Source organism: Apus apus, chromosome 5, assembly GCF_020740795.1.
Source record: "Apus apus isolate bApuApu2 chromosome 5, bApuApu2.pri.cur, whole genome shotgun sequence".
NCBI classification, from domain to species: Eukaryota; Metazoa; Chordata; class Aves; order Apodiformes; family Apodidae; genus Apus; species Apus apus.
This window is the reverse complement of record NC_067286.1, coordinates 42,545,550-42,560,004: the sequence shown is the minus strand read 5'-3', so window position 1 is coordinate 42,560,004 and position 14,455 is coordinate 42,545,550. Positions and strand designations below refer to the sequence as shown.

The 14,455-nt window shown below is 44.2% G+C and overlaps 1 protein-coding gene across 7 annotated transcripts in view; it reads right to left on the bottom strand.

The window, feature by feature from the left end:
• Positions 1–14,455, bottom strand: part of ESRRB (estrogen related receptor beta) — a 130,248-nt gene that overhangs the window by 81,336 nt on the left and 34,457 nt on the right. Inside the window, exon 1 of one of the 7 annotated variants that reach the window (XM_051621488.1) lies at positions 3,016–3,181. The exons of 5 other annotated variants lie outside the window; for them this stretch is intronic. In XM_051621488.1, the coding sequence (XP_051477448.1) occupies positions 3,016–3,065 (50 nt within the window). In that variant the 5' untranslated portion in view covers positions 3,066–3,181. Of the gene's footprint in view, positions 1–404; positions 422–3,015; positions 3,182–14,455 lie in introns of those variants that run through there. One more of the 7 variants, XM_051621496.1, reaches the window with a different exon arrangement.

The window sequence follows — 14,455 nt, the reverse complement described above, 5'->3', positions numbered from 1 at the left end:
ACAATCACATATTTTATATTTCAGGGTGTACGTTCCTGGTGTCTGCACACACACTCCCTTCCTGCTGTCCTGCGGACAGACATTGTCAGGACAGTGTAACTAATGTATTCTCGCCATATGCCTTCACCTGAGAGGCAAGCTGCAGGTACAAATCATTTATTTGTTATTTTCCCAATTCAAACTCATACAAAAGCTTCTTCTTTGGAGCTTCATTACCTACTCCAGGAATAATTCCCCCAAAGCTCAGTACCAAAAGGTAGCAAGCGGTTGCTAAAGAGTTGATTCCTAGGCAAGAAATGAAATACATATGCTGCCTTAGGAAACATGCACAGAGGGTCAAAACTAACATTTTCTTACTGTGCCTGCAAGATCCTGCACTGAAGGAAACCACACAACCCACTGACCAGAACTTAGGCAGGTTCCTGGTGGAATCGCTCAGACCAAGACAAGCAGGCAAAGGGAAGGGAACTCTTCACTGCTTGAGGAAGACAAATCCAAAACCTGAAGAGTGCAATTAGGGACAATTAATTCCTTTACTTAGTTTTTGTTCAGACTTTTCTTGGGTCCAACTGTAAAAAAATTAAGTTCTCCTTAAACTCCAAGGAGAAAGGAGTCACTTCTCTCTTTTGCCTTGTTCATTCTGTCTCAATAATTACAAGGTGAAACAGAGTTTCCAGGTAACTGTATGGATCACGTATTGAGTGACCACTTCCACTTATCTTCCTGCATTCTAGTCTTTCTCCTGTGTTTTCCTATAGCTTAACAACGTTTTAAAATTCACTCTTAATTTAAAGCTTAAATTGATACAAATTGCTCTCCTCATAATTAAAAGCAGTATTTTTTTTTAAAGGAAAATAACTATTAAAGTAATTTCAATGGCTAGCAGTCTGTAGAGTAAATCAGTACAGTAAGGATAATATTGCTTACACAGCCAGGTAGTGATACAGGCACAATGCAATACCTGTATTTACATTATATGTTCACAATGTAATTGTGCTACAGTGGGAGAAAAAAAGACTAAAGAGATATATATTGAGCCAACTTTTATCCTCAGCTACAGGAATGCAATCTGAAATCTAACCTTAACAAAACCGGAATGTAAACCAAATCGGTATCTGACACACTGCACATACACCTTGAAATACACTGTATTTTTAAGGCTTCTCACATCTTTTACTTCTCTCAATAACTTTTTACAGACTTAGCCACACTTAACTGCTTCGTTGTACTTCTTTTAATTAAAAAAATAAGAGATTGAAAAATAAAAGTTGAGATATTTTAAATTTTATTTCTCTGTCTCTCTTCCCCAACACACAACAGTATTAAAGAGGAGTTTAGTTGGCACACAACACCAAGCCAAGCACTTCTCTAAACGGAGAATTCTCCAACAGTACCATCTCAAAAAGCAGGACTGTCTATTGTAAAGCCATAGGGGCTCAGTGGCACTTCCCAGTGCCACCTTTATCTGTCTACTCAGTGGCCAAAGAGTTGTGAATATAGGTGAGGTGCACTTGAGATTATTGAGAGCTGACTGTGAGCCTGTGGAAAAGTAATACAGGTGAACAGTAATACAACATGATTACTTCTTACTGTTTTCAGGTTGTTTGAGTTCCTTTTCTCAATTTCAAAAGTAGAAAAAATAAAATGAAAAACTTAAAGAGACAATATAGTAGGTAATGAAGATCTAGCTTTTGATTGTGGCATTTTGTACCTTTTTTATTTTTAATGAAGGTAAATGCACTTTCTATTTTTGCCTTAATATTAAGATATGAGACTCCCAGGAGCATACAGAATACATTTCCCTTAAGAAACTGTTTGTTTATTTTTAATTCAAAATGGAGCAGCCACAAGTGAAGCACCAGTGGGAAAAAGAAAATCACATGGGCTAGATTATTAATTTCTATTAACAATACTAAGTCTCATTTTAATGAAACTGCTGGAAGCAGGGGATTAAAAGGGAGAAGAAATGAGTGGAAGGACAGATGGAATATCAGGAAACAGAAAGATAAAAGACAACTGTAATAAGGATAGAAGAGTAAGCATTGTGGGGTTTTGTTTGGTTTTAATTGTTTTAATATTAATAAATACAATGTGTTCTTCAAACAAAAGCAATGAAATAGACAAAATTACTTCACTCCCACCTCTGATGACACCACAGAACCTGTGTAGGTGACACACGGATTAACATGCAAACACACAAAAGGAGACTCTGCTCAGGGTGAGATTTATCGGAGGGGAGGAATGCATTTAAAATTAATTGCTTCAGCCAGCTGGATACAAACACCGAGAAGATTTTGCCTTGTTTCCTAAGTCCTCCAAAAGGATCAAACCAAACTTAACATGCTAAAGTGATTTTAAATACAGCATTACCAGGCACAGCCTATTTCGGAATACAAAGAGCAGTAGCAGGTGCTAAGGTATCAGCCACCGGTCCCAGCTCGGGATGTCTGCTTGCCAGCCCTCCGACTCACTCCACTCTCTTCTCGGGCAGGCTACCCAAACAGTAAGCTGTGGGAAACTCAATTTCCATAGGACGTTTTAGGTAAAAAGCAGACTTTTAAAATAAAAGACAATGCTTGAATGGGTCTACTTTGTGCAATTTTATACAACCATCTCTTGACAGACACCTAGCAATTAATCTAATAGAAATTCTAGCACAGACAGAAAGTAAAACTGCGCAGAAAGGACTGGCAGTGCTCACGGTTAGCTGCCTGTTCCTAGGAGATGAAGCATTAGAGGGAGAAGTTACAAGGCAAGAAAGAAACAGAGCAACACACCGCCCCCGCAAAGCGCTACTCCGCGGCCCCTGCCGCACCTGCCCGCGCAGAGGTGCGCATCGCCCTGCTCAGCCGGACCTGGTACACGCGGGGTTCCGCGGGGGCGGGCGGCTCTGCGGCAGGGAGGCAGCGGGGCTGCGGGATCGCTGCCCCGTCCCACCCGCAGCGGGACGCAGCGCCGGTCCCAGCCCGCCCCCGGCTCGCCCGGTCGCGGCGCGGCACGGCGCGGCACACTCACTGGTTGTGGTAGCCGAGCGGGTCGGAGATGCACAGCTCGGAAATGTCCATCAGTCCAGTTTGAGCATTCCCGGTTGGAGGAGAAAAAAAAAAAATTTAAAAAATAATTTAAAAAAGGAAAGAAAGAAAAGAAAAACCAAAAGGAAAGAAAGAAAAACCACGAGGGAACAACTAAACTGCAGGGGACAGGGAGGGCGGGGAGCCCCGGGCAGAGGAGCCGGCCCGAGCCCGGCGCGGGGCAGAGGCGGCGGGAGGCAGCGCCGCTCCGCACCCGCGTGCGGACACACTGAGGGCGGCGCGCAGGACGCGGCCACGAGGGGCTTCGCCGCCCCGCGCCCCGCTGTAGCTTTAACGCCGGGAGACGGATGCAGACGGGCGGGCGGCTATTGGCTCCCGCGCAGGGGCTGGGCTTGGAGCGCGGCTGGGGGAGGCAGGGCCGGGGGGGCCGCCGGAGCCGGCACCGCAGCGCGGCGCGGGGCACGGGCGCTCCGCGCTGCCCGGGGCGAGGCGGCGTCCCGGGCCGGGGGGTTGGGGCTGCGCGGGGTGCGGTGCGGGCCGCTGGCGCTGCTGGCCCTGGCACTGCAGCTGGGGCGACGGGGCCGCCGGTAGCGCGGGTGACACGAAATCGCAGCTTCAAGCCGGTCCCACCGGCGGAATGACGGAAGCGGCAGCGCACGCTCCCCTTCCCTCCTGCCGACCCGTCTGTCTCTCGTAGGCACCGGCTGTGGAGTTTAGGGTTAAGCAAAGCGGTGAGGTGAAGCGCGTGCCCCGGGCTATTTACACCTGCTCCGGGGGCTCGGGCACCCGTGCGGCCCCGTCCCGCCGCCCCGCAGCCCGCGGGCGCCCCTGGGGACGCGTGTCCCAGCAGCGCGACACGCAAACGCACGATGCACATACATGCACTTTGTGCACAGGCCCAGGCCCGCGCTGACCCAGCCCGGTCGCTGTGCTCTGGCATCTGCTTTCCCATACACATGCTCCCAGGCACACGCATGAAGAAGAGTGCCTGAGTCCCATTCAAAGCGGTGCGATTCGAATGTGACTTCAGTGCAGCTTATGAAACCACATTGGAATAAATCCTGGCCCGTGCAACGTTCAGGGTAACTGTATTCCCAGGCACAAAAACCATAGACACAGACCCTCAGAAATCTTCACAAACGTGAAGACAGGTGCACACAACCAGCCTCGTAAAAGACACGTTTCCAGAGCTTCACATACGTATCAGCTGTTGTTACAGTCAGTGTGCTTGCACAATTTCTGCACGCATTGTCACACGTAGGCAATTCTGCTGCCTATTCACAGCAATGTACCAATACCTATCTGAAGATCCCTCTCCACAGAGGTATGCAAGCCCCTCGGGCACATGCCTAGCACACACAGTCCTTCACTGGCAAGCCTGACTCACACAGAGGTGCTCTACAAGGTCTACTTGTCCCTTGTGACCTACTCTCCACCTTCCAAACTGCACTCATGCAAACCTCACTTGTCTCTCCTCTATGCTCCTACTTCACATTTAGATGTCCACTGCTCAAATGTAAAAAAAAATATCCTTAACAGATAAGCAAGAACTAGAGGCCCTTTTAAAAGGAAGATACAAACACACCTAGATAAAAGATTCATTCTTACACCAGGCAAACAAACAAACAAAAAAAAAGAAGTAGGAGAAAAAGAAGAGGAAAGAGTGTAACACCAGGAGAAGCACAGGGCAGACTAGAGGTATTCTGATGAAGGAGGCAATACAGCATAGAAGAAAATGCACTGTCAGTAGAACTACATAAACATGGCAATAACCACTGACTAAATTAGGCTAAAACTCTTCATGCAATTAGCATTTGTAGAAACTTGAGAGTATTAAAAAAAGAGGAATGGCCAAATTCACAACCAGAGTAAACTGTCCTTGCTTTCTTGAAGTCTATCAGTGCAACTTTCTCACTACCTCCTCCACCAGCGATCTTAACAAATGCCATAAAAACTGTCTCCAGGCAGAGAGGGGAAAAACTGTGTGGTTCTGATCAACTATCCTTAAGAAAGCACAGCCTAAGGATGTCAAAACAGAGGTCTTTTATGGTGAAAGGTACACATGAAGATGGCACAGAAGACAGATTGGTTTAGAAAATGAGAGGCAGAAGACTCACCCACACCTTTAAGGGTACCGGAGACTCTGGTTACCTGAATGCAGTAGGCGACACAAGTCAGATTATACATCTTTCCAGAAAGGAGAATTAATACAAATGGAACATATACCTTTTTACACCTAAGTGATGTATCAGCCCAGCAGAAACTAAGATGCTTTAAAAGAGACAGAAGACAAAAGCTTTAATACAGCATTAGCATTAGTAGGGCCCAAGATTGTCATTAAGGAAGCTCACCAGCTACATCAGAGAACAAACAACCCAAGCAGAGACAAGAAGGACAAAACAAGCACCAGTGTGCTTCCAACAGAAATCTGGGGACAGAGAGGAATCCGCTGATGACCTAGCTGCCCGCCCAAGAAGATTCCTGATGCACAGTAGTAAGAGAGGCAGGAGAAGGCACACAGAGTCAGGGCCTGGGCAGGCTACAGTTCAAGAGCAGTCAGGGTGTTTGCAGTGAGCTGATTTTGATGGAAAACAGTTTTCTCCAGAAAGATGCACCCTGGCTGAATCCTGACTGTGCAGAGATTAGCTCTGGTGTGGGCTCTCAGTGAATGGGAGACCAGGGTGGGAATGGCCTGGCAGGCAGGTCCTGCTCTCCCAATAGCTGATGTTTTAATTTTGCACTTTAACTTTTATCCAGGCTGAGGTGAAGCAAGCAGGGAACCATGTGATTGCCTGGCACAAGGTCCACAGGGCTGAATTAACTGATATAACCAGTACAATGGTGGTTTTGTACTCTGGAAATGGGCTGCTGCTGACAGAGGACTGACTGGGTAAGGTGGGTATTTACAGAGTGGTGCAGAAATGTAACATTAATCTCTTCTGACCCAGTGCAAATGGACAAATGGAGCTTCCTCTGCCTTGAGAGTATCTGCAGAAGCCTGGCTTTTCCTTTCTGTGAAGGATAAACAGGAACAGTCTCTGCTGACTGGACCTCTTCTGCCAACATGAACTCACCAAGAAAGAAAGAAAGAGCCCTGCAGGCTGGTTTTAGAACTTTAGCAAGCTTCACCTTTCTTTTGCAAACCCTTCTGCATACAGTGTTTGCTGAGGTCTTCTCACAGTTTTAGCCAATTTCTCTTTCCCCCAAATAATAAAAACAGAAAGACTGATCTTCAACATGGCCATCCTTCCAACATGTTTTTTGAAAAAGTATCAGGATGAGGTTACAAAAGACTGCCAGATTAAGCTGACAAATCTGGAAGCCAAAAAACTCAGTTTAGGTAAGTGTAAGGCAGAACTGCACAGGCAATAGCAGTACTAGTTTGTGCTGTGAGCACAGCTTTGTTTGCCATGCTGACTGAATCCTTCCTGGAACTGCTGCTCTCTCTCTGCAGGATGGGCAGGAACAGTCCTGATTACTCAGTCTGTGACCTCTGAGCAGAGCATACCCACAGGTGCTCTAGTAAGTGCTGTATTTTGGGATGACCTTCATGAGGCAGCCTCCGGCTTTTGAGGTCACTTGGTCTCCCCTCACACCTGGTCCAAGTGCAGAACAATTATTTTCCATTAATGTTAGCCTTGGACAGAGCACAATTGGAATGCTAGAGGCTGATGGAACTATAGGCAGGATCAGTTATTTGAGACATGCAATCCCCCTCACCAGAAAGAAGGTAAGAATTGCAAAGACACGTCTCTGTGCTTTTACTGGCCCTTCCAAGAGATGACAGATAGAGACTTACTTTGGAGACTTTCCCTCCTCCTTAAATGACTAATCTGTTTGCGATAGATTAATTTTTTACCTTTTTTTTTTTTTTTTTTTTTTTTTTTTTTACCTTTTATCATGAAATAATGATCAGCTTTCCAGCAAGCTGACTGATTGACTGACAGAAATTTCATTTGGTCTAATATAGAAGTAACCTGCAAATCATGCCAAACAAACTTGATATCACTTGTTGATAAGGCTAGGTTTTTTTGTGAATAAAGAAAATGCAGCAGAGGCAGAGATCTAGTTACTTTTGGGGGTCTAGGATTTTCTTCCCTTTTATGAAGGCCCTGTTATTGTATTCTCACAAGTGAGTGAGTGAAGTGGTGTCTGTATGGGGCACAAAACATATATACTAATTAGGAGACCTAAGCTGGGCAGAACAGACTTGTGTACACACATTCTTACCTTGTCTGCTGGGGAAAGACTTCAACAATTAGAGACCTTTTCCAGTCCCTGTCTCATTTAAGGAAACAAACAGTTACAGAGAGCTCCTTTTGATTAATTTAGAAGACACTTTTGAGGCTAGTTTTACTGCTTGGACTTCACACAAGTCACCGTGTTGTGTGCCCTAATGATCCCTTTGATTTGCAGGGCTAGTAATCCTGGAGAGAAATGTAGGTCCCTCTGAGCACAGATCCCTGATTGCTGGTAGACTTATGCCACTCCCACATATATCACCTTCCACAGCAAACAGCTATCCCAGATACAGACTCTATCCAGGAGGACAAAACAGCCTTCTTTATTCTGGGCTTAATTCTGTTTTCCCTTACGACACCTCAAAAAAACAGTCTGCTCTCCACACCAAAGGCAACATGTCTTGTTTTCTGCCAAACTCCAATAGATTTTCTTTTTTTTCCCCAAAAAGAACCTAACTGGCCTTATGAACAATGTGCTTTCATCTGAAAGGTATCACCTCTATCACTGCTGAAGCTCAACATCTATTTAAGCAGAAAATAGTTTTCACATTGCAATTTTTAAATCATTGCCCATCTGAACATTCTTAGACATACTTGAAGCATACCCTAATCTTTAAAATGAGTTATAATTCTCAACCTATAGACTGCCAAATCACATCCTAAAGAAGTCCTCTGGCTTGCCGCAGATCAATCTGAGCAAATCTGTAGCAGAGCAAGAGTCTGAATACAAGCGTCTTAACCATTACTCTCCTGCTTTGAATGAGAATTCTCTGTCCAAAAAAATTACCTTTCATTAAGTTCTGTGCTTGGATGCAACAATATTAAGAGTCCTGAGATAAGACATAGTCCCTACATTGCCAATTAAAAGTCAAGACTTTATTTTAATAAGCCCTATTTTTCTAAGGCAAATGCGATTTGTGGCCTTCTATACCTGCTTTTGTTTTCACAATGTTAACAGCAGGACTCTGTTTCCAAAGCAGAACATGTTCCTGCTGACATCTTAGATGAAAGTGCACATGCAGACACACACACAAAGACAAAGACTACTATACTAACTTTTATAGAATTCAAAACAGGGCATCAGAGTTAGAGGCAGGCACAGAGTATTTTACCAAATGGGAAAGAATAAAGATGATGGGAGGAGAGATACTGTTTTTCAGATTTTGAAAGAGCTTATAGTAAGAAGTATAAGGAGAGGCAGAAGAGAAAATGACATAGCTGTGATTATGCCTTCTGCTCTCTCTTGCATCATCAGTTAGCTGAAGTATTTGATAGGAATTCCTATCCTCCTTGCCCAGAAATACTGCAGTGGATCTGCTTTCATGTTTTGTCAATCTACTTCCTAGTCACTCTTTGCCTAACGCTTTTTTAACTAAGCAGACAGAAACCTTCCTCAAAAAAGACAGGTAACTACAGAGCTAGATGGATCTCATAGACTTAGAAGACTTCAATGGAGAGCTATGAACTGGCTCCAGATTTTGACTTGTTGCTGATCTCTTTCCCACAATGCATTACACTAACCCTCAGTTGGGCCACTGTGGCAGGGCAGAACATGACCAAGACATTGACTGGAAAGCAATTTTATTCACGCTGACAGCTACATATAATTTACTAGCACACTCAGTGCTGTTTCCCATCCTCTTTCCAAATTGTAGCAAAGCAGAAATTAATCCCTCTCCATCCATCATCCCAGGCATCACAAGCATGGCTTTTCCAGTATGGTGGTTCATTCTGTTACAGGGAACATAAAGTCAAACAGTATGCTTTCACCTTTAGCTTTCCTACCTCAGTACACTAGCTTTAAGTCTTGTATTGCAAAATTCCAAGGAGGGAGGTCAGGAGAACAGGGGTTCATTCTTCCAATTTGGAGATGATTTGCTGTTTCTCTCTCCAAGCCCATGCATTCTAATCACCTCAGGATCCTGATATTCACAGTACCAGCTTACTAACTGAGTTGATCAAAAGAAATACCTGTCTTGTCAGAAGAGATAACAGTTACGTACTGTTACACTGCAAGCAAAGAATTAAAATACTTTTGGCACGTGCATTGATAATGCCAAGTGTCTCAACCCAGAAAAGGAGTGGGGCTTAAAGAACCAAGATGCTTCAGGAACTACTGTTAGAGGGTATGCCCACTGCAGGCTAGACAGTGAATATAGAGGGTAATTTTTCTAAGTCTAATTAAAACAGGAACTTAAACACATACAAGATGACTTATTTCCCAGCGACAGCAATGAGGTGGCTGCAGTAACCAAGACTTCACAGTTTGAATACTACAACGTGAAAAAAAAGCAGTGGGCAAGAGGTAAGGCTAAGAGACCTGGGGCTTTTCAGTCTAGAGAGAAGACTGAGGGGGGATCTAATTAATATCTATAAATACATGAGGGCTGGGCATCAAGAAGGCAGGGACAACCTCTTTTAATTTGTGCCTTGTGATAGGATGAGGGGCAATGGATTCAAACTCTAGCATAGGAAGTTCCACCGCAACATGAGGAAGAACTTCTTTACTCTGAGGGTTACAGAGCACTGGAACAGGCTGCCCAGAGACGTTGTGGAGTCTTGTCCTCTGGAGACTTTTAATACCTGTTTGGATTCCTTTCTGAGTGATATGCCCTATTTGGTTTTTGGGATTTTTTTGTTTGGTTTGGGGTTTTTTTTTTGTCTTGCTCTGGCAGGGGGGTTGGACTCTATGATCTTGATCTATGATCAAGAAGGATGTGGACCTGTTGGAATGTGTCCAGAGAAGGGTCACGAAAATGATCTGAGGGCTGAAGCACCTCTCCTACAAGGACAGGCTGAGAATTGGGATTGTTCAGTCTGAAAAAGAAAAGACTCCTGGGAGACCTTATAAGCAGCCTTCCAGTACCTGAAGGGAGCCTACAGGAAAGCTGGGGAGGGGCTTTTTACAGGGGCTTGCAGTGAGAGGACAAGCGGTAATGGTTTTAAGCTGAAAGAAGAGAGATTTAGGTTGGAGATCAGGTGTAAATTCTTCAGTGTAAGGGTGGTGAGACACTGGAACAGGCTGCCCAGAGATGTTATGGGGGCTTCATCCCTGGAGATGTTCAAGGGCAGGTTGGATGGGGCTCTGAGCAGCCTGTTCTAGTGGAAGGTGTTCATGCCCATGCAGGGGAGTTGGAACTCAATGACCTTTAAGGTCCCTTCCAACTAAAAAAATTCTGTGATTCTGTGTGGCCTTTGGAGGTTCCTTCCAACCCCTAATCTATGATTCTGTGATAATTTTCTCTTAGGTGGGTTCTCTGACTAAGTCACGGAGTCCTTTTGGAAAGTGATGTAGGCAGTTTTAAAGAAGCAAAGCAGTGAAAGGACTTTTCCATCCAGAGTACAAGGGATGAAGAAAACAGGGATGAAAGACCTTCCTTCCCCTGCAGGAACCTCCATCTGGCCTTATTTGGGTGCAGTCAATAGAAGAGTATTGACTTCACCAGGTCAGCCAGGCCAAATACAGACGAGCTCACCGACAGTGGATCTATGCAAAAGCATTTAGCAGTGAGATGAACCTGCAGGTCCCAAGTGACTTTAAGAAACCTGATGCACAACACTCTGGAAAAAGCAGAGATCATCAGATGTTCAAGACTGCTTTCCTGGTCACCTTCTCCAGTCTCAGAATATTCCAGTTGCTAACAGTAAGAGACCACAGGTTTTGGCTAGAACCAGACATGACAAAAGACCAGCTTCCTTCTGACATGCTGTATCAGCAGCACAAGCATCCTCTGCTATGGATCTCCAAACAGCTCAACTAAGTACATGACGGTTTTGAAGATTTGTTCTGAACTGACTTTAGTGTTTGTAAAACAATAGAGTTTTGGGTTTTTTCCCAACTTCCTCTTGCGTTTATTCATTACTACATTTATTTCACTTATTGGACAAGAGCAAATTGATGTGACAAATTATTTGATTAGATAGCTTTGCCAACAAACCCTGTCCTAGGCTTCTTAACATACTTTTAACTTCTGAGTTCCATCAACTTTATCTCGTTCAGACACCTGCAATAAAACACCTTAGCAAATCACTGCTCTGTCTACAAGTCATTAACATTCAAACTCTATACCTACAGACTGTGAATGACCATGGTTTTGTGGTACCTCTACAAACAATAAATGGAAAAAGAACAAGAAAAACAATCTTTGCCTATATCATAAAACATAATTTGGAAGAGGCATGACGAACCCAGGACCATATAAACATGTTTGTTTGCTTTAGCTACACAATCCATACACATACAGTATCAAGAGGGTAGCCAGTCAAAAGGAGACAGATCCAGGTTACCAGAAAAAAAGAAGCTTCACCAGCTCAGTCCTACTTCTGTTATGCTGCCCCGTGCACTCCAGAAGACAGCAGCCTCTCTCTTGTGTGGAAGTTAAAGTTCCTGGATGTCTTTGAAACTTATTGAAATAACTTCCAGGTCTTTAAGTTTCATAGAGATCCAGGCTCAGAGGCAGTTCAGTTGTGGGCAGCAGTTAAGCCTTCTCCTGATGGACCTGAACATGCGTCACTAGATTTCAGTAAAAATGCCTTCATCCTTCAAAGTCATATGTTGCCAGCTTCCACTGTTCCTGTGGCAGCATTAGAACAGATTACTTTTCAGTATCATTGTTAAGACAAACTCAAATCTCAGTCCCATGTGGTCTGAGGGTGACTTTGGTGATGCAGCCTCCTAGCAACAGGTTCCCTCAGTCTCCGCAGTGCTTACAACTGGAAATCTAGTTTCGGTCTTTTGCTCATCTCTTGAATACCTTTATTTTAGTGATTATCAAAGACTACTGATGCCTCCCCTCTCTACTCATCTGTTGAACATACCGATCTTTCATTAAATATTTACAGTCAGCTGAACTCAGTAGTACTCAACTCATCTTTTAGACCTTGCCCCTCATCATTTGGTAGTATTTCATAGCACAAGTGGTCATAAGCTCTGCAAAGATCAGTCCTGGGAACCACATAGGGACAGCACTTCTTTCTGCTTTTTCAAAGTACCAAGAAGTTTCATGAGGAGAGTCATTAAACTGATTGGTCAAGCAGGATTGTTAAAATAAACAAAAAACATAGGTCATTACCCTTGATTAGCCAGCAATCACTTGGGTTGAATCAGCCCACTTAGCATTATAACCATAGGCATTGCAGCTGTGTTCCAGCCAGCTAGACGGGTGCTGCACTGTTTCTGGCCTGCAACACAAGACTGCGCAAGTACACATCACGTAGGATACCTGGCCAGCTCTGTAAGGATGCTCAGAACATGCCTTGCATGTCCTGCTGCCCAGAAGGTATGTTCTGCCTGCCGAGACAGTACTAATATGTCCAGAAGTACAGAATACTTCTATGTAGATAAACCTAGATGACCCCCATTAGATGAAAAATAAATATCTCTGTGAGTTCCGCTAGGATACAGACCAAGCACTTTCAGATTTGACTATACAATTGCTATGTAAGGATCACTCTTTGTTGGGGTTTTTCAAGCTGCTACAGTTCATATATACAAAGTACAAGAGCACCAATATACATCCCAAATATTTGGGAAGCTGTCAAATGCCCATTAATGAGGTGCTGTAGGTCAGCTGAATGGACAAATGAGAGCCTGCACTCCTAACTTATGTTCCTCAACTTTTACCTACACACTGTGGGGGCAAAGTAAGTACTCAGAGGTCTCATTGATTACCTTTCCCAACAGTAAAACACATCCAAAAAACTGCAGCATCTTACAGTGGTGTAAGAGTTATTAAATGTTTGCGGGAAGTCCATGAGCATCACACATGCCCAGAGCTCTCAAGCAAGGGTCAACACTAGCTGCGGTACCCAGGGAAGTGCCCTGTAGAGGTTTGTCAGAATTAGGCATGGTTCAGCCTGATAGAAGCAGTAAACTGTAGCTTCACCTGCACTGCTATATTATTTCTCCTTAGCCAAAACTCTTGACACAATATAAATATCCCCCAAATCCTTCTCTCTAAAAGAAGAAATTGTTTCTTCAAAAATAGGAGGAGAAGCTGGGTCATCAGATGAGGGTGAAATTGGTTTAAAAGCCATTAAGAAGAAAGCAACAAGGCATTCAGGAGCAATCACAGCTGCTTGGGCTGATCAGGAGAGACAGAGGGAATTATTTATTTATGGACTTCCTGCTCTCCCTGAGCGGGTGTCTCCACAGGGAAAACTTTAAGAGTAGTGGGGAGCAGGAGGCAGGTGCTACTTGGAATCCTCCAGAGGTTTTCCTGGCCTGGGCCTCAGGAGAGTTAAACACAGTTCATGCTCAAAACATCCAGAAGCCATCAACTTCTCTTTCTCAGAGCAGAAAAGCCAGAAAACACCATACAGGTTTCTGTTGGAATGGAGCACATGGAGAGCCCCAGGCACCCAGATTGCCATGCAAGCTTTGCACAGTTTATAGGAAGATCCCTTCAGAGCAATAGCGCTTGAGTACACAGGCATTTCTCTCTTCTCCTCGTTCAGCTGCTTCCCTTTAAACACAGATCAAGTGTCTCTAGGGACTCAGCAAGCATTTAACAGACCTGCCTGATGGAAGGACCTCCAATGAGAAAACCAAGACCTGAAACTCCCAGTAGACATCCTCAGTTCAATCCACAGCAGATAAAGCAACCCTGAACTTACACGCAGCAAGATTGTAACTGCACAGAAAGCATATTAGTCTAGTCTGTATCCAAAGCTCATCTAAATATCATAAACTTAGGAGGAGGGAAGGACTAGCAGATTAAACAGGAGGAAATACATTAATTGAAAAAATCAGCATGGAAATATATGGAAAAGATATTGTATCAAGAGCTCCTTTTCAAGGTACAGTGCTGTCTTTCCTGATGCAATTTTTCCCCCCAAACTGGAGGATGAATAGGAGGTATTTGCTAAAACCAGAGTTCCCTTTGGTATTCAGAGTTGACCCTTCACCACTAACCAAAAAAGAGCTGTAGAGACAGAGACAGACATATCTGCCCAGTCAGACAGATCTGGCAACTATCCTGTTGTTCTGACGTTGGTGAGAGGGCCACAAAGTAGAAACAGGGCTTGGAAACTCTCAAACATCACCAGAATTTTTTGCTGGAAAATGCCACAGAAAGTAGCATTACAAAAGGGTCACTGATAGGGACTGAACAGACTATGTGAGTGGTACAGCCTGCACTATGTCAATTTGTGTCTCCCTGCAGTTCATTACTGATGAAGTGC